The 22,252-nt window shown below is 35.1% G+C and overlaps 4 protein-coding genes across 8 annotated transcripts; 2 read left to right on the forward strand and 2 right to left on the reverse strand.

The window, feature by feature from the left end:
• Positions 1-1,052: 1,052 nt before the first annotated feature.
• Positions 1,053-5,156, forward strand: LOC123223438 (putative cyclic nucleotide-gated ion channel 13). 4 transcript variants are annotated; one of them, XM_044646600.1, is made up of 9 exons: positions 1,053-1,268; positions 1,942-2,068; positions 2,391-2,961; positions 3,031-3,240; positions 3,333-3,628; positions 3,731-3,842; positions 3,933-4,169; positions 4,245-4,639; positions 4,732-5,156. In XM_044646600.1, exons 2-9 carry the CDS (start codon positions 2,040-2,042, stop codon positions 5,030-5,032), a joined length of 2,151 nt encoding a protein of 716 aa, XP_044502535.1. In that variant the 5' UTR covers positions 1,053-1,268; positions 1,942-2,039; the 3' UTR covers positions 5,033-5,156. The 4 variants fall into 4 exon arrangements, with proteins under 4 accessions (XP_044502535.1, XP_044502538.1, XP_044502536.1 ...); XM_044646603.1 differs by having other exon boundaries at positions 3,031-3,156; XM_044646601.1 differs by lacking the exon at positions 1,053-1,268 and adding an exon at positions 1,299-1,397.
• A 391-nt stretch (positions 5,157-5,547) lies between these two features.
• On the reverse strand, positions 5,548-9,734 carry LOC123223440 (beclin-1-like protein). The gene is made up of 10 exons (XM_044646604.1): positions 9,535-9,734; positions 8,761-9,101; positions 8,465-8,635; positions 7,968-8,092; positions 7,711-7,759; positions 7,252-7,410; positions 6,872-6,957; positions 6,445-6,516; positions 5,999-6,148; positions 5,548-5,891 (listed from the first exon to the last, which is right to left on the reverse strand). The coding sequence occupies exons 1-10, from the start codon at positions 9,668-9,670 to the stop codon at positions 5,696-5,698; spliced, it is 1,485 nt and encodes a 494-aa protein (XP_044502539.1). The 5' UTR covers positions 9,671-9,734; the 3' UTR covers positions 5,548-5,695.
• A 184-nt stretch (positions 9,735-9,918) lies between these two features.
• On the forward strand, positions 9,919-12,608 carry LOC123223441 (replication stress response regulator SDE2-like). Of its 2 annotated transcripts, XR_006503792.1 has the most exons (4): positions 9,919-10,639; positions 10,964-11,576; positions 12,176-12,375; positions 12,490-12,608. XR_006503792.1 is itself a non-coding variant. In XM_044646606.1 (3 exons), the coding sequence occupies exons 1-3, from the start codon at positions 10,014-10,016 to the stop codon at positions 12,320-12,322; spliced, it is 1,386 nt and encodes a 461-aa protein (XP_044502541.1). In that variant the 5' UTR covers positions 9,919-10,013; the 3' UTR covers positions 12,323-12,474. The 2 variants fall into 2 exon arrangements, 1 of the variants encoding a protein (XP_044502541.1); XM_044646606.1 differs by lacking the exon at positions 12,490-12,608 and having other exon boundaries at positions 12,176-12,474.
• Positions 12,609-13,094: 486 nt separating this feature from the next.
• On the reverse strand, positions 13,095-22,230 carry LOC123223437 (histone-lysine N-methyltransferase ATX3-like). The gene is made up of 23 exons (XM_044646599.1): positions 20,952-22,230; positions 20,792-20,847; positions 20,461-20,656; positions 19,519-19,638; positions 19,329-19,397; positions 19,162-19,230; positions 18,970-19,058; positions 18,741-18,833; positions 18,235-18,370; positions 17,612-17,684; positions 17,380-17,479; positions 17,116-17,240; positions 16,431-16,576; positions 15,984-16,088; positions 15,738-15,802; positions 15,377-15,590; positions 15,075-15,161; positions 14,762-14,818; positions 14,594-14,683; positions 14,352-14,438; positions 13,970-14,044; positions 13,393-13,493; positions 13,095-13,263 (listed from the first exon to the last, which is right to left on the reverse strand). The coding sequence occupies exons 1-23, from the start codon at positions 21,834-21,836 to the stop codon at positions 13,173-13,175; spliced, it is 3,129 nt and encodes a 1,042-aa protein (XP_044502534.1). The 5' UTR covers positions 21,837-22,230; the 3' UTR covers positions 13,095-13,172.
• Positions 22,231-22,252: the final 22 nt, after the last annotated feature.

Genomic DNA, 22,252 nt, shown 5'->3' on the forward strand with positions numbered 1-22,252 from the left:
GAGATTAATCATATTAAACAAAATAAATTTTAAGTTCAGTGAGCGATCTTATAATCACTTTATAAAAAATATTTGAATTAATATTGTTTTATTTATGAAATTTCTTCTTTTACTATTTAAATTGCCTGTTTGAAGGTTTTAAAGGACCGTTTGATTACAGGATTTTAAAAATTATATTGATAATTTATCTTTTATTATTTACATTACGTTGTTTTGTTTGTTAATAATAAAAGATTACGGTAATATTCTATTACCAATGTTAATATAACAGATAATATAAGTGATAATTTAATTACCACATTTAACATAAGTATTAAAAGATTACCAAGATAATTTTGATTTTATTATAATTATATTATAATTTTTTAAAAGAAAAATAAATTTATTTTTAATTAACATAACAAATAATATAAAATATTTAAAAATAATTATATTTAAGAGTATTTAAATAAAATATTTTACTAGTATTTATTTATTATTAAAAATTATTTATACATACAAAATTTTATCAAACATAATAATTATATATACCCAATAATCTTCTAAATAATTTATTTTAATATAATCTCTTTATTTTAATAATAAAATATTATCCAAATCAAACACCTATCATCACTAAATTTTTACTCTTCATTTTCCATAGAGGTCGTCTTATTGTAACGACAGGATTCTAAACTTGGCAACCATACATTGAAAAGCCAAGGTCAGACTGTGTACGCCATTTTCATCAGAAAATTAATACCCAAAATGAGACAGCATTTATTGACTTGAAGAATTGGTAGAATAGATTGATAGCAAACTTAATACTATCCACTTGATTTTTGTACATGGATTCATGTATTAAAATATATCCACGTATCAACACTGTACACTTTCATATGTACCGCACTATTTTACGCTCTTGTACAATTATCTTAGAGGTATATATATATATATATATATATATATATATATATATATATCAGACCAGGAGGGTCCCCTTTTTTGTCCACGTAGGCCGAGGTCGGTCCCACTTTCCAATAGAAGTTGTACGAAAACAGTTTATTGGAGGGTGTGGCGCGGAGGCCTTGACTCTTCGTTTCAGTGGACTCATTCTTCTCTCTGTTTTTCCTTCTTTCTGATTACGCGGACAGTAACTGCAATTACATGCTTCACCACGAACTTTCCTTTCAAAACTCTGCGTTTACTTGACCATTTTGTTTTGTTTTTCACTTCTTTAAAGTTTAAACTGTATCTTCTTTCCTTTTTCATCGCTCATAAAGATAAGGGTATGTGCAACTTTTCTTTTTCTTCATGATCTTGTAGTTTATGTTTGGCTTATGAGAAAAAATTTTATTAAACAGTGGAAAATTTTCTTTTTTAAGAAATTCAGATCGTTTCCTTGTTAGTTTAGAGAGGTAGGTTGTTTCTTTTCTCTGTTATGAAGTACGAACCATATCTGCATAAAAATTTTTCTAATTTAATTTTTTGTTTTCACTTTTCTCATGTAGAAAGAGAGATTTTTACAATGTTTTCATTGTAATGGCAGAGTTTAAACTTTATAATTGATCTTTGAATATTTTTTCTTCTTCTCATTTTTTGGGTGATTGTAGAATGCCTTACACGGTTCCTTTACTGAAACGAATTCACTTGTTCAACATGCTTCTGATTTTTCTTAAATGTTTCCGTTCTCACAAAAGACAAGCATTCTGTATCACGATTAAAGAAAGAGAAAAAGTTAGGTGTGTAGTCTAGTAGGTTGTGACCAGGGGATAATAAGAAATTTTTTACTAATTTTTTTTCCAAAAATTTAATAACTTGCACAAGGTTAGGACTTAGTTGTTTAATTTGAGTGGTATATATATATATATATATATAAGTATGTATGTATGTATGTATGTAGTTTTTAAATCTGCGTATAAGTTTAGAATTTTTGTTACAAATTTTGTTGAACTTTTGCAGGCTGAAGGCACCCAAGTAATATATTTGTTGATGTGAAAAGTCAAACTATTATTTGGGGTTCATAGTTGAGACTGGAAACAATATTGTAGCAGGAAGCTATGAATATGGGGCGTGTGAAATTTGTAAGGTTAGTTTCTTTGGCTGCATTTTTATTTTGTTGCTTTTCTTTTTATTCATTTAATATGCGTTGCAGATTACAGTAAAGAAAATTGAAAAAATTGCCAAAATAGCATAATCAGTTGTTTGATCACAGCAGTATAAACCAGAGATATGATATTCATGTTGACCACAAGATATAATGGATTGAAACAGTCAGTCATCCTCTTTTTTATTGCTTTTTACTGAATAGTCTGACTGGTGATTCCATTTTGGTGGCTTCTGATCAGTTTACTTTTCCGGTGAAACTTGGCTCACGCAGTTTTCTATATCTATTCTTTTTTGTTTTTCAGATTTGAAGATTGGAGTTCAGAAAAATCTGATTCAGAGAGGCGATTACCCTTGGAAAATGGGTTTTATTCGAGAAGGATTAGGCCAACTATAAGTGCTGTTATAGAAAGCTTTCAGAGATGCTTTGAAATGGGTTCTGAAAAAATTAAAAGCATAAAGAAGCCATTAAGAATCCCTTCTCATGTTAATCAGTCAGCATTGGAACCTGAGTCTGGAAAGAAAATTCTTAACCCACAAAGCCAGTTTCTTCAACGTTGGAACAAAATATTTATGATTTCTTGTGTGATTGCATTGGCCATAGACCCATTGTTCTTTTACATCCCAGTGATTGATGGAAAAAAGAAATGCCTTAACGTTGACTTTAATTTAGAGATCTCTGTTTGTCTGTTTCGTACAGCCGTTGATCTCTTCTATATACTTCATATAATATTTCAATTCCGTACTGGGTTTATTTCCCCTTCGTCTCGAGTCTTCGGAAGGGGCGAGTTGATTGATGATCCTAAAGCCATAGCCAAGAGATATTTGACCTCTTACTTCGTTTTTGACGTTCTGGCAATTCTTCCTCTTCCACAGGTTTGTGTTCTTCACTTGATAGATGCTTTAAAAATAAGTATGAATTTTAACAAAGCTTTTCTTCCCCAGGTGGTTCTTCTTATAATCGCCTCTAGGAAAGGCCCCATTGCATTAATCACAAAGGAGACGTTGAAAGCTGTTATTATATGCCAATATGTTCCAAGAGTTGCTCGTTTATATCCATTGTACCACGATGTAAATAGAACTTCTGGCAATTTCACTGAAACAGCAGAGCTTGGAGCTGCTCTAAATCTCTTCCTTTATATGTTAGCCAGTCATGTAAATTTAATTTGCCATTTTTTTTAAATCTGTAGCACCATTTGTAACTGTTTATATTGATTTTCTCATCATTGAAAAATGTGACTTGGCAGATGATTGGAGCTATTTGGTACTTGTATTCAATTGAACGACAAGATAGCTGCTGGCGCCAGGTGTGCGAAAAAGATCCGACTAATTGTAAACATCATTCTTTGTACTGCGAACATGGTAAATCGAACGCCGGGTTTCTGAATAATTCATGCCCTTTTATTGATCCTGATGATATAAGTGTACCGAATGGATTCAACTTCGGCATAGCAATTGATGCTCTTCGGTCAAGGGTGGTGGAAGAAAAGCATTTTTCAAAGAAATTCTTTTACTGCTTCTGGTGGGGTCTGCGTAATCTTAGGTTTGTGTTTTGTTACCATCTAATGAAAATAAAGATACTTTGAAATGTGTGTAAATTTTTTCACTGATTTAAGTTGTGTTTGCTGTTTTTTTTTCTTTTCAGTTCTCTGGGCCAAAATCTCAGAACAAGTACTTATGTGGGAGAGATTTTCTTTGCTTTCTTCATATCTATCTCTGGATTAGTTTTGTTTGCTCTTCTTATTGGGAATATGCAGGTATGGCCACGAAACATTAAAAATATTCATCTGATTTCCTTTCGCTACTCTGTTTTAATCTGTCAATCATAATTTCTTATACTTTCGCAGAAATATCTGCAATCTAAAACTGTTAGAGTAGAGGAAATGAGAATAAGGAGAAGAGATACAGAGCAGTGGATGTCTCATCGTTTGCTCCCTGAAAATCTCAAGGACCGAATTAGAAAATATGAACAATATAAATGGCAAGAAACAAGAGGTGTTGAAGAAGACGCTCTAATTCGAAACCTTCCGAAAGATCTCAGGAGGGATATAAAGCATCATCTTTGTTGGGACCTACTCAAGAAAGTGAGTGCTTTTTCCATAAATAATTTCTTTACAAGATAATTGTCCAAGGAACAGCTAAAACGTTTTTCAATTTAGGTTCCAATGTTCGAGAAAATGGATGAGCAATTGTTGGATGCAATGTGTGATCGTTTAAAGCCAGTCCTTTGCACAGAGAAGAGCTTCATTCTCCGCGAGGGGGATCCAATTGAAGAGATGCTTTTTATCATGAGAGGAAAGCTAGTTTCCATGACCACTAATGGTGGAAGAACTGGCTTCTTCAATGCTGTTTATCTCAAGGCAACTGATTTCTGTGGAGAAGCTCTTCTTACGTGGGCCTTGGACCCCCAATCCTCCACCTATCTTCCCATCTCAACTAGAACTGTACAAGCTCTATCAGAGGTTGAAGCCTTTGCTCTCATGGCTGAGGACTTGAAATTTTTTGCCTCTCAATACCGGCGTCTTCACAGCAAGCAGCTTCAGCACAGTTTCAGGTACGAATTCATTTTTTAAAAAATCTTTTATTCATTTTTCTTGATTGTAAAATTGCTTATAATGGGTCAAATTGCGGTGATAATGCTATCAGATTCCACTCGGTACAGTGGAGAACATGGGCAGCATGTTTTATACAAGCAGCTTGGCGCCGGTACTGCAGGAAGAAACTTACAAAATCCTTACGCGAAGCAGAAGATAGACTTCAAGATGCTCTGGCAACAGAGACGGGCCCCACTAGCCTTGCTGCAACCATCTATGCATCAAAGTTTGCGGCCAATCTACTACGACCGTTGCGGCAGAATGGTGGACGCAGCACGAGATTGGCTCAGAGGTTACCACCACTCATACCTCAAAAGCCTACTGAGCCTGACTTTACGGCCAAAGACTTCTAGAGAGGTGGAACTGTCGAGTATTTTAATGTTCAGTGGTTTGTCCAGATTTTTGTTCTATCATGTAAAGTTATAATGTGCAATTAGTTATTTATCGAGTCTGAAGCAAGCACTACGTTTGGATTTATATGCCTTTTGTCTAGTTTAACGAGAAGCCAGTAAATTCTTAATTATTATGATACTAATTATCAGAGAGATAAACAGGACAAAATTATTGACTTTCTATCGACAACTATTTCATTAAAGATTTACTATTCTGTACCCGATAGACACGACTACGTATCGGGCTGAGTCAAAAATGGCAAGGCAGGGGGCTAGCGCCTTGTCAAAAGTACAACTGTCAGACCACGAAGGCACAGTGAGTAACACAAAAATGGCTAGGAGACCAATTAAGTGATTCTTAATAACCCCAGCTTAATTATTTTATTTGCAGGTGTGGTGGTGTTAATACTGATTTATGATTCAGGGGAATCCACAGACTCTGTGCGAGTTTGTACTTGATCGGCAAGGGGAAGAGGTTGGCGGCTAACACATGTGCTATTAACTGCAAAAGATTAAGCATATTGAACAGCTTCTATTTAAGTATTGATTAACATTGATCCCATTTCTAAATCATGGCTTTGATAAGTTACGAGCTGTGGATTTGATGTCAGTACCACGCTTCAACTACACAGGGCCTCTGGCTGGTACTTCAGTGGGTGAAGCCACTGTTGCACTAAGGGGTTGAAAGTTAGTGTTCCCAACAAACCAGTAGAGCGCCCACTTCAAATTGCAGAGAGTGTATTTGAGAGCTTTGGTCCAATTTTCTGGCTTCTTGAAGCTCTGTGTGATGGAGTAGTTTTCAACTTTGTCATTTTCAATCCTGCATGGTTAGTCCATGATTATGCATAACATTACAAGCATGAAAGAAAAAAAAAAAAATCTAACCATACTCAATGAGCTCTTTTTTTCAGAGACAAGACAACTCACTTATATGGCAGTTTGAAACACTTATCCGGTGGAATGTTATTTTCCAGGTCTTTAGAATATGCAAACTCAGCAAAGTCCTTTAGACATGTCAAGAACAATGTCATTGCTCTGTCATAGCGAGTGCTCCAAAACAAATTCACTGGACCAAACCTAAGATATACTCATTAATTAGCATCCAACAATAAGAAAAATATGAACTGACACTGATATAGAGGCATGGTCTATTAAGGGCATCTCCCTGGATCTCTGCTATATCACAGATATTTCTATCATATAAAACTGAGCATTGAAAGTAATAATTTCTAGCCAAGCCAAAGAAATTTATCTTTCGAGTATCAATAAAGTATATTTAGATCAAAATGCACTTTATACACCATGAAATATATTGAACATGCACCACATTTAAAGATAACTGATTTAACACCAATGAAGTAGTTAGTACTTACAGTTCATAAGTACTGTTGCTGCTGTCCATTATCCGTGGGTAGCTCCCCATAGGAATAATTTTTATCCGATAGCTGAAAGTTACTGATTAAGGATATCGCATATCTCTATATAGTTCAATTGGACAGAATATAATTTAAAATGCCAGACTCTGGTTACTAAATGTTTTAGAGAATTAGAGCACTTGTAAATATGACAACTAACACTGAGCCTTTGTAAAAAACTGAGAAATCTTGGCATGATAGCTTATGCAACAAAAACAGTAAATTCATATTAAGGGGTATAAGTTGAAAGCACCATTGCAAAGAAGGCAAGCCATCTACATAGATGGGTATACACTTGAATGTATTATCAATCATAAGAGTATACCACAGTCCACGAATAATCAATAGAACGCAGAAATAGTATATGCTTCATTGAAAAGGATACTGAAACTTTGGACGGAAATACTGGCACATTGTGTGGAGGAGAAGGCAAGCTTGGCCCCAGGCAGCATTAATCTCATCCCATTCGACCTAAATGTTTCCCCAGCATTTTAAAAGTATAATATAAGCTTTAATCCAATCTATCTGAAAACATGTTAGTGGAATATACCATAAAGAGTAAATGATGGGCAAGAAGCAATCCCCCTTTTACTGAGTCAATTGTTGTATAAAGAAGTGTGCAGCACCATTTGTTCCATTTTATCAAAATATAAACCCAACACATAAATGTTTAAAACAGCAGTATTGCAACAAAAGGAAAACACTTCCACCAGCAAGTGAATGAAAATTCTCAAAAGATTTAACAGAGATGATCTCTTCTCTTACAGGAATTTTAGGAAGTCGTCCCAGCCGAAAGTTGTTGATTGTTCCAAATTCTCCATCATGAAAGATGGGGAAGGCATCATTCATTACATTAGTTTTCTTCAACAACTCTAAATGTGCTTGCGAAACTTCAATTTTGGTTGAGATCGCATCTCTCTCTTCCTATTAAGAGAAAATTATTTAATCAGAAGATGGCAGTAAAAGGATTACATAAGTGTGTACCATCCAACCATAGAAGATCATCATAACAAATGTCGTATAAAAAAACAATTAACTATATAAACCAAATCAATCTAATATGAATTAAATGGTTGTATAAGGATAATTTCCCATTAGGAAAAGGAACAATGGATTAATTATGGTAATGATCAAAGCCCAACGATCTTCTGAGTCAATTTAAACTACTTTCACTGGAAGACAGCGGGTGGAGGACAAAAAAGACAGTGAAGACAATCAACTCACCTGATAAGCAATCAATTGAAATTGGAAATTATTGAACTCCTGCCAATACCTGTTAACATTAGTTTAAGAATCATGAAAGAAGAACAACTACCGCTTACATGGGTCTATAAATATAAAGAGCATATAAAATACAAAAAGAATAAACTAAAGAGTAATTAAAAAACGTCGAGACATCATAGTTTATCTGGAAATACAAACACAAAGTGGGGGCTGTAAATAGTTTGATCAGCCAAAATGTATCTACTAAAGAAATATACCGCTCCTCCAGTTCCTTAAAACGTTTAGATTTTAACTCCAGTTCCTTCAGTTCAGCATGTACTTCTGCAGACTGCTTCTCTGTTTCTCTTATTGCTGCTTCAAGTTTTCTTTCTTCTTCCTCAATCTAAAAGCATCAAGAAAAGATAAAGAAATTTTTACTCAGTTGCAAAACATTTCAAAACCTATTTGTGCTGATATCAATCAAAACCGAATACTCATAAATTAGGAAACTTCAATGTAATCCTAATTTAGAGATTTAGCCTTTAACTCATTTATGATCTTGTCCTTGCTTCATTAACAATATATAGTAAACTGGAATGTATGTTCAAATTATTTGTAATAATGAGCCAACCATGTCTTTCTAAAATACCACTTGCATTTTGTCTAGTCTATTAATCATTACAACCACCGAATAAATGGTCATAATGATTAATACAATTATGTTTATAAATATAGGAATGTATCATACGCATAAAAACTGTTTCCAAGTAAGCACCTTTAATTTCTCCTTGAGAAAATCAGCCTCACTTAGGACATCATGTGAATCCACCTCCAAGCGCTCAAGGCAGGCTTCATATGCTTCAATGTCCCTGGTTACATCTTCAACCTCCTTATCAAGTTTATCAGACAACACTCTCATGCACTCAAGACATAAAGGTTGCTCAACCTGAATAGGAGACACAAAGATTTTAATCTAAATACCTTGAAACATCAACATCAAACATGAACAAGAAGCTCAAACATTAGAAGAAAATGTGAAAACCAATAAAAAGGCCTTAACATTGGGTATACCTGTGTCTGGGTTGTGGCAATCTCAAAAGCACGTTTAAGAACAGTTATAGTTGAATGGAAGCCAGAGTTGTTTGGCTGTAAAGGACCATTTGCTCCTCCGTCTGGTGTGGGCAACTGGGCGGCACTTCCATCAGATGGAGACTCAGACTTGTAAACCACCACAAAAGATTCATCCATAGATTTTCCAGATTGGCCTACATCAGGTTGGCCAGAAGTACTACGAGGACGTGGAGGTACCCCTTGTGACTGAAGCCTTTGTTTTGGCAAAACGACAAAAGAATTATCCATCCTTGTTGAACCTAGCACACTGTTGGCCACATGCATTGAAGAGCCTTGCATTGCTGCATGTTATCATCCAAATTCATTGACATTAATACCAACTTAATTCCAAAAACGACATTTTTTAAGGTATAAGCCCAAGAACAAATGAATGATAATAGATTGCACTCAATTGAAATCTGTTTATTTATATATAGGCCTACAACATTCACCACAAAATTCATCGAGTTATTACAAATAGTACAACTTACAGGAGTTAAACCTAAGTACTAAAACCTCAATCGCCATGGTGACAACATGCAGAACCTAAAATACTGTTTTAAGCTAAACTTCAAAAAAAAAAAAATGAAAAAAAAGAATTGATATTGATGATAAAATATTATTCGGCTCAAAATAAGAAAATTCGACAACTGATTAATAAAAGCACCAGCTATGACTAATTAATCATGGCTAATGGTATAAATTAATAGCAGGAGAGACAGAGAAAACCCTAACTAGAGCGAGCAGAGTCGTTTAAGTATCTGTCGGCGTAAGAATCGGCGCCGACGATACAAAGGGAATTGCGACAGTTCTGGCACACCCATCGCGGTAGATTTGGATCCACCGACGTAAGGTCTTCCTTCTTGTTCATATCATCGTTCCTTGCTGAGACCGATGAAATGAATTTCTCGTCATTCTTATTTATGGTGATCGCGTCAAGTAGTTTGGTTCGGATTTATTTTTACCCGAGATCCATTGTTACACGGATGATCACGGTTAGTGTTTGCCATGTCAGCCGAAGAGTTCACCTTCGTGGAAATTGGGACCTACAACGTGCACGTGTCAAGCACTGATCCCGTTTTTTTTTAAAAATAATTATATATGCGAGAAATTAGGGCTCTTTTGTTTACAAATACAAAAGCCCGAAATCAAAGATAATCTGTATTCGTCGTCTCGTAATTCACAGATCGATCATCTTCTTCACAATCAAAGGAATGGAAGATCACAACGTCAATCTGAAGCCATTACAGCTATTCGTGAGGCTTCTGAATGGAAAAACCGCAACCCTAAATTTCTCTACTCCAAGTGTGTATGGCCACGAGATCAAGAATCGCATCTACGAAGCCACCAAAATACCCACCCACCTTCAGCGACTTATCTACTCTGGCATCCAATTGAAGGACGGATCCGTAATTTCCGATGATAACATCACCTTCCACCTCGTGCTTCCTCTTTTGGGAGGAAAAGGTGGGTTCGGGTCTTTACTCCGTGGCGCGGCTACAAAGGCGGGTCAAAAGAAGACAAACAACTTTGATGCGTGTCGAGATATGAGTGGACGGAGGTTGAGGCACGTGAATGCGGAGAAGAAGTTGGAAGAGTGGAAGATGGAGGTAGAGGAGAGGAGGTTGGAGAAAATTGCGGAGGAATTTATTAAGAAGGCAGCGAAAAAAGGGAAAAAAGGAGTTGGAGATGGAGAGGCTGAGAAGTACGTGTCCACGTATAGAGAAGAGTCGGCGAAGTGTGTGGCTAAGGTTGAGGAATCGGTGAGGGAGGCGTTTGGCAATGTTAAACGAAAGACTGTTGGAACAGCAGCAGCGGAGGCCAAAAGGTTGAAGATTTGGTGAGGGCTCATCTTTAACTACATTCATCTAATTTAAAGATTCAATAATTCAATTGGTGTGCCTTAGGAACGGATTTAGGGTTTCGTTTTTTATCTATACATTTTTTATCATTATTGGAAGTTTTCACTTTTAATGTGATTAAATGCGTTTGGACTTTTGAGAAATTTAGGAAAAACGATAGAATTTAATGCAATATTTAATACGTCTATGGATATATGAATATTGCATTTTGTATGCTGTCAAATATTGCAATACTGATATTATCAAATCCTTGAGAAATTTGTTTTCTGATTTATTTTGGTTTTGATGTTTGATTTTGTTAGGATGGGGAAGAGAAAATTGGGTGAAAGTGAAGATGAAGATAGTGAGGATGACAATGGTGAAGAAAATGAGAAATCTATAGTTTTAAATAATAGGAGTCAATCAGATTTAAGTGAGGGTACTGAGGGGAGTACAGGTTCAGTTACAGATGGGAAACCAGATGGAGAACTTTCTGGTGAAGGTTCATCTGAGAGTGGTTCTGAAGAAGAGAAAGAGACTCTTGTGCAGCCAAACTTTGAATCCAGTGGATGCTCCAGTGAAGATGCGAACCCTGAGGAGAATGGTGTGGCTGAACCCAAGATTAATGAAGAAAAGGTGCAGAGTACTGGAGCCTTTAGCGTGGAGCTGAAATTGGTTTCTGTAACTGAAGCTATGCACAAGTCTGGTGGTGGACCTGCAGCTGGAAATTCAGAGGAAGTAGTTGGTGAATCTCCAAATGTTTTGAGTTCAAGAGATGAGGAAGTTAATGAAAATGGACCCATGGATGCTGAAGCTAGTGGTGCCTCTGAAAGTAAATTCAGAGTTCCCGAAGGAGCAGTTGTTGCATGTACAAATGTTGGAGAATTGAAAAGGCCTTTGGATTTTAATGAATTCAATTCAGCTGTGGAGATGGAGGTATGCTTGTTATATGCAATTTCTTTAATTTATTTTTTACCTTTTGTGTGCTTGACTTGATTGGTTGGTCTGATAATTGTTCTAATGCGATCCAGATGGTGGTATCACATATTTCTTGAAACCAAAAGACAGTAAGATTTTAATGCAAGTGTTCAAGGACTAACCCAGGACTAGCATGTGCATAGTATGTAAATGAAGGGAATTTTTGTAATCTCTTTTAGAATATAGAGAATTTAAGAATTTCTTGCTGTCTAAAATATCTATCATATTTATATATCATCATACAGACTATTTGAATATATCCTTTCTTCCTTAGGGCTTTGACTGCATTATATTTTAGTCTCATCCTCCGATTTTGACCAACGATATATATTTTACCTTCATGAGGATAAGAACGATCAATTAGTTCATGCATTCTACAAAACTCTCCCTTTTCGAATCCATTCAATCTCTTCATGTTTGATTGACATGAATCCTGCGGATGAGAACTTCTTGAGCGATGCTGTCTTATTTTGTGGGCATTGTTAGATGATTAATATTTAGTCTTGCCACGGTCAGTCAATAATTGTCTTAACTTGATCATTTTGTTGTTTTGATAGGCTCTTGGCATGGAAAGATTAAAATCTGAACTCCAAGCACGTGGGCTAAAATGCGGGGGCACCTTGCAAGAGCGTGCTACCAGGCTTTTCTTGCTGAAATCAACCCCAGTGGAGAAGCTTCCAAAGAAGTTGCTTGCGAAGAAGTAATAGTTTTATCTGTGTGTTTAATCTTAGTCGGTACTGTTGTGGATGAATTATTGGCTTTAGACAGCTGAGGCAATATTCAAGTGTCTTGAATCATATGCTGACTTTAAATTTCATGTAAATTTTGTTAGCCAATACAATGATATACTTGAACATCTTCAAGGGATCTACCTCATTTCATTGAAATGTAATTCATCGCATGGCTCAACTCACATTATTTTTCACCCTTTAAACACAACCACTAAATACTCTAATTTTCAAGGAAATGATTTTATTTTATTTTTTACAATTTTAGATAAATAAGAGCACCAAATCCTGAACGGTTCATTCTCTGTGCTTCTGCAAGGGGTAGAGTGGTAGACCTCATGGGGCTCTTCAAAAAAATCAAAATCCTAACAGTTTATGCTTACATTAATTTACAATAGCAACTCGCCAAACTACTATAATTTACGTTTTATTGCATATCTAGAATCATAAAAAGAGAATTAGTTAAATTAGGAAGATTTGTTTTAGCTAAATTTCATTTCTTATTTTCAATTTAATTATAATAGAAATTAAAATTTTCTTACTCTAATAATATTAGGATTAGTTTAATGTAAAGTCTTGTTCTGCAAATAATATCAATGATTATCAGTGAATTTTGAATTCCCTAGGAGATTTCTCTATCCTGGATTTGAAATCCCTAAAAGGGTTATTGTTAGCTTTTTTTATCCTTTTTTGTGCTTCGTCAAGAATGAGGCTACAATTAAAGAGAATAAAAGAATTACAAGCTAAATTGAAAAAAATGTGAGATTCCCAATGGAATTAAAGATGAGCCCAGTTTGTAAAATTACAATGGGAATTAAATAGTAACCTAATTCATAAACATCCGGCAGTTGGGAGATTTGCATAAACAAGGGACTTTCGATTCATCAGGCTCATCTGGGTCAAATAAGTAATCATACCTGTTAACCAAATAAAGTTTCTTTTATTCCTCATCTAAAATAGCAAAGTTAAAAAATGGATCGATTGATGAGTATGAATCTAGACCCAAAAAAATCATATGCAGAAATATATAAGGAGAATAATCATACGTTAGCTCCTCTCCGGCTGACACATCCGTCTTAGCAATCAGAACAATCCGGTTCTGTTGATCACCTACGCTCATGATCCTAGCATAGCAATTGGGCATGCACTGCAACAAGAGGTAGTAATTGTTTAGTTCTTCTTATGCTTTGGAGAATATAACCAATGTAGATGCCAAAAAAGGGCTGCAGTCATCCAAATTTCAATAATAACTTTCCTCAGTATCTTGTGACGAATACTCAAGTAGCCAACAGAGGGCTGAAATGTCAAGAGAAGCATAAAAAACAGGCTAATATGAGTATTATGATTGGTGGACATTGTGGATAGTGCCGACACAAACAACTTTAGTTGGATATAGTTGGAGCATGCAATGAGACAGCAGATTGAATCTAAGTAACAAGCTTCATGCATATGGAAGTCAGATGTGAAGTAACAAGACATTGGAAGATTGGCATGGCATCAGAAGCTGAAGCTGAAAGCTCAAATACATGCGCTTTCTGCTGGTTCTCCAGAATGAATGCGGGTAATATTGGAAAAGTTTGCTTCTCAATCCTAAAAGTTTTAATTGCAGTAACAAGAACTTACTGAATGATTAATTAGGCGTGCGATATTCCCCTTGTTTGTGGCATCAATTACCACTTCCTCACTGATCTTGAATAGCTGTCAAAACAAATTAAATCAACTTCTAAGAAAAACATAAAAATAAGTAAATAACAGACAGCATCAATAATAAATAGAACATTTTGGAGATTTTCTCTCCATTTTAGGTGTTAACTCCAATATCAGAAACCAAATAATTAAAAGTACAACACAGTAAAACATTCAATTACTAAATAACACAGACATTGATGTTACATTTCCAGTCCACTAAAATAATTAAAAGCTATTCATGAGACGATACCAAAGCCCATGCACAAGTAAGCTGACTAGGTACACACAAAAAGGAAAAAGAAAAAAGAAAACTCACATAGCAATCTTTGCCTTCTTTACGATATTGTGCCTCCCTCAGATCAGCAACACTTTGTGTCACTTGTTCACCACGATACTCAACGACCTGAAGACAGACATGCCTAGAATTAAAATGGCTTCACTTAAGAGGTATCCAGAAACTATTGCCTTATTGAGAAAATCACCCAAAGAGGGATCTAGTGCTTAAACACAAAGCCTTAAAAGTAGATAGGAGCATTAATAAGATTAAAAATCAATAACCATTTCTCCCTCCTGCATGTTTCTACGTGCGAAGAGGCCCCATCCATGAATGCCAGATTTCCCGAAACAAACCCGATGGGTTTCAGTTCTCTGAAGGCAGAATTAAACTTAATTACAACATTACATAGATTAAGACATAGTTATTATGCATGTAGAATTATGGTTTACCTGTAAGTGGTAAAGACGTTCCCTGAATGATGTGAAATTCTTACATTCACTGATTTGCTGCAGTGTGACAAAATTAAGTATGTAACTTTATAGCAAATGTTGAAATAATGGAAAGGAACCCAGAGGAAATTATTTCACTCTGAAAGGCAAAGTACAAACAAAAAGATATGTTTACATATCAATGGCATTGTATTTTGACACAATTTTTAGACCATTAGATTAATGTACGCTCCTCATATCCAAACCCACAGCCATATATACATATATGAAAAGCTTAAGAAAATAGCTAACATAAAAGGGACAAGAATATTACTTCAAATGCACTCAGGCTATTTATTGCATCTAAAGAATGATGACTTGGCCCCATTGGTCGGTGGAATATTGGCACCCTATCCACACTCTACAAACAATAATAATGATTAGAATGAGACAGAAATAAGAGAAAATAGATCAAAACAATCTCAGAGACAAGCAAAAATAAAAAGTATCAGACTTTGTCCTTACGAGGCAAGAAATGCAAGCTTTGAAAGAAGCTCAGTTCAATCACAAGAAAATGACAAGAATTCTCAGAAAAAAGTTACACACATGAATAAATTTTGGTTCCCAATTTATCACCTTATCCTTTGATCTTCTAAAAACACGGCATCTTGCAGCAGATAGAGGTTCAAGCTCATAAGCCTCTGAAGTAGAAGCTTCAGGAAACTCTGTTCTCTTAGATGAAACCAGCCTAGAACCTCGAAAACAACCCTTCTGGCTCTGTAACATGTTTCTTCCAGCAAAAACTCCAGTTGGAGTATGTACAACTACAACAGCATCTGGGTTTGGGGACCTGTACCAAACCAGGGCATGAAAAACAAAGACCAAACTAACAGATGTGGAGAATGAAGTTTCACATACATTTCTCTATTCTACAGTAGAGGGAAAGAGGGATCAAAGAGTCTTTCCAATAAAACAAAAAAAAAATAAATTTCCCAACCTGTGAATGGCACAGTAAATTAACTTCCTCGTTATCTGTCTCCCGTTCTTCTCCAAGCATTGTATCTGAAATTCCAGTTAATATGTAATTACTTTCTTCAATTCTCATATTTCCAATTCAGAACAAAATAAATCCTCACATTAGAGGGATCATATGAAACCCCATTTTCATTAGTGACCAGATTAGTATCATCACAAGTTTCAGAACAAGAATATGTTTAGAACTAAACAATAAAGTAAAACTTACTTCCATGCTATATCCTGCCCTTGATGCACACGTTGCATGAAAATATGTGGCACACTTGCAACACTGAGTACATGAACCATGAGTTGTTTTACAGATTATGCAATTCTGCAGTCACATTTAAAAGATAGTTTAATCACAAACATTCATTACTTTTAATGCTACATAGCAAAACAATGTATGAGCTCATAGAGTAACAAAATAAAATTGCATTAAATTTTTTTTTTTCATTTTTTAGAGGGAAGAAAGATACTATTAACAGAAAAACTGCAACTCAGCCACAGTTCCTCACAATAAACTCATATAATGCCATGAAAATATCATCTAGGAAAAAGAAACAGAAGTAACTTCAAGCATGACAGAGCCAATTCTTTGCACAGTTTGACAACAGGTATTTCTATGTACTACAGAAAAGAGAAGCTGTCTAGACAATCATTGTGACCAGTGTACCTTTAAAAATGAATTTGTTGGTATCCTAAGGATTCCAGTTGCAGGTTCCATTTTCTCATGATTCAAGAAACCAACTTCAGGCCTGAACCAAGCGCATGTAACATGAACCCAAAGCGGCTCAACATCAGTTGGCTTCAAAGCACCACCTAGAAAAGCGATTTCAATAGATAACACAATTAATCATTGGAGACTAGAGTCAACTAAATCAGATAAATTTCAGAACTAGTTTCATAACATGCCAGAGAAGATTATTTTAGGTCCAGTCTCTTAAAAACAAAATCTAACTGAATCTGATGCATAGAAATATGTATCCTACACTGAAACAATTCCTGATACACTAAGGGATTTTTATTTTGTCAAACCTTTGCCAGTAAAAGTCTTCCTTAAAAATTACATTATTTTGAGAAACATTTAATATATGTAGTTCAGTTCCTTCAATTTAAACTTTCTGGTGCCACCTCTATTTGTCAGATAATGTCAGAAACATAATTAAGAATACACATATAAACAATAAACAAATTGTACAAGTTATTGAAGGCAATGCACAAAGTAAAATCACAACACTGCCCATTTTCTCTCCTACCCGGGGATTAGTAAAAAACTTACATGGAGTTGAATAGAAGGACTGCATACCAAGTCTCAGAACAGCTAAGAAACAATAAGAAATTCAGTTATAGGGACATGCCTTGGATGGGACAGAGGCAACACTGCCTCTCAGCATCAGGTTTTTCACATGCTCTACAAACCCATGAAGTAAAGTCTTGAACATTGGTTGCCCCATAGCACTCTTGGTGGACAGCAATTTGACACCTGAAAAAATAGCACTGCTGCTGAGATAAATGATTTAGAGTATTAATTAAGCTCTTGTTTTTGCATCAGCAAAAATCATAATATTTATTGCTCAAACTACACTTAACTTGCTTTAAGAAATAAAGGAAGATATATATACCTATTGCAGATGATAATTTTGTTATAATCCCAGTCTTCAACCCATCTACAGATAGCACATCTTTCTGTTGTCCATTTTGCATCAAGAGGCTCATACTTCTCTGTTGCAGTTAAATCAAGTCAATTAAGTTTCCTGCAACTGAGGACATGCTAATAGATTCTGTTCAACACCCTGCCCTAGATTAAGGAAAGAATGAGAATGAAGAATATCAACATCAATTAAAGCTAACAACCTTTCAATAAGGAAAGCAACTTTTCCTTATCCAACTTCACTGGATCCACACCATGAGCATTAAACTCAGCAATCTGCAATGTCTTCAACATTAATTCTTTGCATATAAGAAGCATAAATCCTAGTGAGAAAAGAAATAAACAATAGCCTATAACAATAGTCAAATGACATGGGTATGCAGCTGTTACAAATATGGCATACTCTTCCCATACGAGGAAGAAAAATCAAGTAATATCCTTTAGTGCCTAGCATAATAGTACCACATACAATACTAGAATCTTTTCCAAAAGTTTCAACAATACTTTGATAAAGTAGCTGTCAAAAAAATATGCTTAGGTTATTTATTGCACATAAGCTCAAATTTGATAATAGCATCAAAATCAACAGTCAGACTGAATATATAGGATTTTCTGGAAATCCATCATAAGTTATAAGTTCTAAACAGAATTTGCTATTGGGGACTCAGCAATCAAGTGCAATCACGAATGAGCTCTAATCTTAAATATGTTTGGCTGGTTGCTTTAACTAATTCACTTTGTTTTTCTATTAAATGAAAATCCTTACGCATGACATGGAAAGAATGGCCAGAAAAGATATTCCAATCTGATAAAGATCAATACTAACCCATTTTTCTAGTGGTAGTGATGTCCCCTTGACTTTCACACTATACTTCCATTTTTTTGCTCTGCACCCAGTATGGCGTTCCCATTCACTAAGTGTGCGCTTCTTAGACCCACAAGAACCACACCTGCAGACAACTCTAAAGAACAAAAGAACAGAAGCACTTAGCTTAATTTTTCTTCAACATAATAAATTATAATTAACTAACTAAAATTTTCTACTAATAAAAAAGACAAATAAAATGCAAAAATGAAGATAAATTAATGAACAGGAACCCTGAGTAAAATAATATACGTATTTGGTAAACACTTTTTAATCAGTAGAACTGTATATCCAGAAGAGACAGAGCAACTAGTTGTTAACAAACACAGAAAAAAATTAGTGTAAAGGAGAAGAAGAGAGAGAATGAATACTTGAGCAATCTTTATTTTATCTTTTTACTAATAAGTATAAAATACTAAGTTTCCATATACACCTATCACCAATAATGAAAAGTTATCAGGACTTACAAATGAAGTCTTGGAATATATGCTCCTTCCATGTTGTTGCATACTACTATTACATTATCAGGCAGCAACAATTGTCCATTATTTTCTATAGGCCTGTTCAAGATATATTTGTCACAGAATTAGGTTTACATCTCACATCCCAAAGATGCAATAATAAACATTGAGTTAAACCTGAGAATGCCAGTAAACCACAAGAAGGAAAAAACAAGCAGAGATAGCACTAACATACTTGACACTTGGCAACCATTTGTCTATATGTGATTCAGCTTTAAGCCTTGCTTTGCAATCCGGGCAAAAGTAATCAATGTACTCCAGACTCTTCACATCACAACCAAGTATGTAAGGCCCCAAATTTAATGCATTTTGGGAATATAACATAAATTAACCAAAACATACTACAAATTAAATAAAATAAGCACACCTTAAATACTTTGCTGGAAATTTTATCACACTCAGCATGTACCCAAACATTACAACCATCACAGCATACCTGAGCCGGAAAATTAAGAATAAAAAGATTCTCAGATCATTCATCTGTTGCACTAAAGAAAGAGTTGTAAATCTAATTTCAAGTGTGAATAACCTCACCCAGTTCCCACCATCTGAATGGTGCCAAATTTTCTTGCATATGCCACAATACTGTTTTGACTTTTGTAGCTGTAGAAATATTGTAGTAGATATCATTTAGAAATAATAGATATATGTCTACACTTTCACAATTGATAAAGCTGGAAGTTATATCTATATGGAATAAAATTCATATGATTTACTTATGAACCTTAGTGCAATGTTTGCAAAAGAAATGGCCTTTAGATATTGAACCCCCCGTTTTTTTCACTTTGCAAGGACGAATTGAGCCACAACCATCACAAGGTCTTGCATCCTTATAACAAGCATTCTGCAAAGTTGATTAACTAGATGAATTTTTGTAACTCAACGACCAAATTTATTGAAGCATCCTTGACTAAAAAATAATAATAGAAAACATGCATTCTGCATAATTGAGCCACAACTGTCACAAGGTCTTGCATTCTTATAACAAGCATTCTGCAAAGTTGATTAACTAGATGAATTTTTGTAACTCAGCAACCAAATTTATTGAAGCTTCATTGACTAAAATATAATAATAGAAAACCCCAAGTTATAACTGAAATTCATTCAGAATTTTATATGATAAGTTTGTTAATTTCAAGGCAGAATTTCACACTGAAAAAAACCAATAAATATGATAAATGACTACAATTCACATAAGTAATAGGTAACATGTATGGTTATGGTTTTCTTTTCTAGTAGTTAACCAGAAGCAATTAGGCTGCATGCTGCTAATAAATAAGATGACAGGTAGAAAGTACTTTCTGAGTTAACAATTTTTTAAATTTCCATATGGTTATTACTAGAGTGAGTGGCAAGCTAAGTTATAACATTTGTATGGATGCTTAAATAGGTACATTGTACAACCAAGTTCTTTGCATATCATATTTTCATTTATAATTGCATTAGTTTCAAGTGATATAGTGGAACAAGAAACAGAAACCAACCCAAGTCATGCTGATCATAAGTATATTAGGCTAATAAGCTTTTTACATATCTTATCCAACAGTTAGGCTACTGACTACAGCATTGAAACTGACACAAATCATGAGACTTAAATGCCCATAAAGCACTCAATTATGAATCCAAACTTAGAAGAAAGAAGAGAAAGCAAATTCTAAAATTTTACCTGGTTCTGAAAATAATATTCATCCTGACTTGAACCAGTAGCTTCTTCAACTCCACAAGAATAAGATTTATGATAATGAGTTTGCCCAATCCCAAGGTTCGTGTCCAAAAAACCATGCTCTGCTAAAATTGCCTCCTCCAATGCCCTCCGAAAATCACTTAGCTTGCTCTTGGACAACTGAGTCGGCTCCCTAAATCTAAACAACCAGAAATTAACCAACATGTTCATAGCGCAACAAAATCATTCCAAAATTATATAATAAAAGTTAACCAGAATGTTCATAGCCTAACGAAATTATTCCAAAATCATATAATAAAAGTAATGAACTCACCTGTCCATGAATTCTGCAAAAGGGAAAATCATTCCTTGTTTCACCCAGCCATAATCCTGCCAATCAAATAGCAGATATAAATAAACACATTCTATAAATTAAACAATAAAAAACTGCAAAAATAGAACATGATCAAGCAATAAAGAGGCAATAAAATTACCCTCTGTGTTCCGTTCTTTGAATAGCCAAAGAACATGACACAAAGTGCACCAGGAATGCAGCATCTCAGAACAGCTTCAGGAGCTTGCACAATGGGATCAATCACAATGGCTGGCCAAGCAGGGTATGTTCTCCCACATTTAGCCCACACTAAATCACCCAAAGCAAAATCCTCCGGCTTGTACACATCTTTCTTTTTGCCTTTCTCATTGGTCGATTTGTCTACATTTCTAGAACTAAACCGATGAATATACTGCTCGTTATCAACAAATGGTACAGAATTCAGCTTATGCACCGGCATAGTAGAGTTACGTGAAACCAGATACTCTCTAGGATCAAAATCATTGAACCCTATATAGCCCATCTCTTTTTCTCTTACTGAGTAGTAATTTGAGCTTCTGAAACCAAACTTTTCTCTCAATAAATTTGTTCCACTGTATTTTCTTTCAAAACCGCCTTTAACTTCCTCATCGTCATTATAATCATCATCACCGAAGCTGGAATCCGTGTCACCTACCACGAGAACTGAGTCGTCGTGTTTAGAAGGAAGCATCTGAGTTCTTCTCAACGATTTTGATGCAGGAGGCTGATGCCTTACGGAGCTTCGATTTGTGCCTTTGTTAATATAATTAAAATTCTTTGAATTGGAATCGTATTTAGAACCCCAATAAGGGCCATCCTCACTAATCCAAGAACCTGAACAACTGCTAAAATCATCGACTTCAAGATGCATTGAACGATAATCATCGCTGTCTCTTCTTCTGCGTTTCTTGGGATTTGACAGGTAGACAGCCTCGTCGGCGTCTTCGTCTTCATAAAAGGGATCCGCAATCTTGGTCCGCTCCGAATTCGCCGTTTCGAGTTTGGAATGTCGTTTTATTATCATCTTCTTCTTCGTCTCGAAAAGTAAAACCCTAATTCACATCCAATACAGCATAATGCCAATAGAAGAAAATACGGCTGTATTAATAAATTTCGTATTCAATCGAAAACACCAATTGAAACCCTAGATTTGATGGGAAACCCTAATTTTAGTCACTGACACAGAAGAGTATCAAAATTTACACGTTTGGGTTTTTTATTGAGAAGCGTATTGTAGGGAAGTTAAAAGGAAAATTCTCGAAATACAGTCTCCGAATGGATAGCGAATCGACTGAAAATGAATTTCCTTGGAAATAATAAAACCCGCCGAGAAAGCAACTGACTCGGCCGATAAAAATTGTAAGCTGGATGAGAGAAGGGGGTCTGTTTGTTTAACGGCGACGTGCACACAAAGCACAAGTACAGTAGTTATATATTTTT

This window comes from Mangifera indica, chromosome 8, assembly GCF_011075055.1.
Source record: "Mangifera indica cultivar Alphonso chromosome 8, CATAS_Mindica_2.1, whole genome shotgun sequence".
NCBI classification, from domain to species: Eukaryota; Viridiplantae; Streptophyta; class Magnoliopsida; order Sapindales; family Anacardiaceae; genus Mangifera; species Mangifera indica.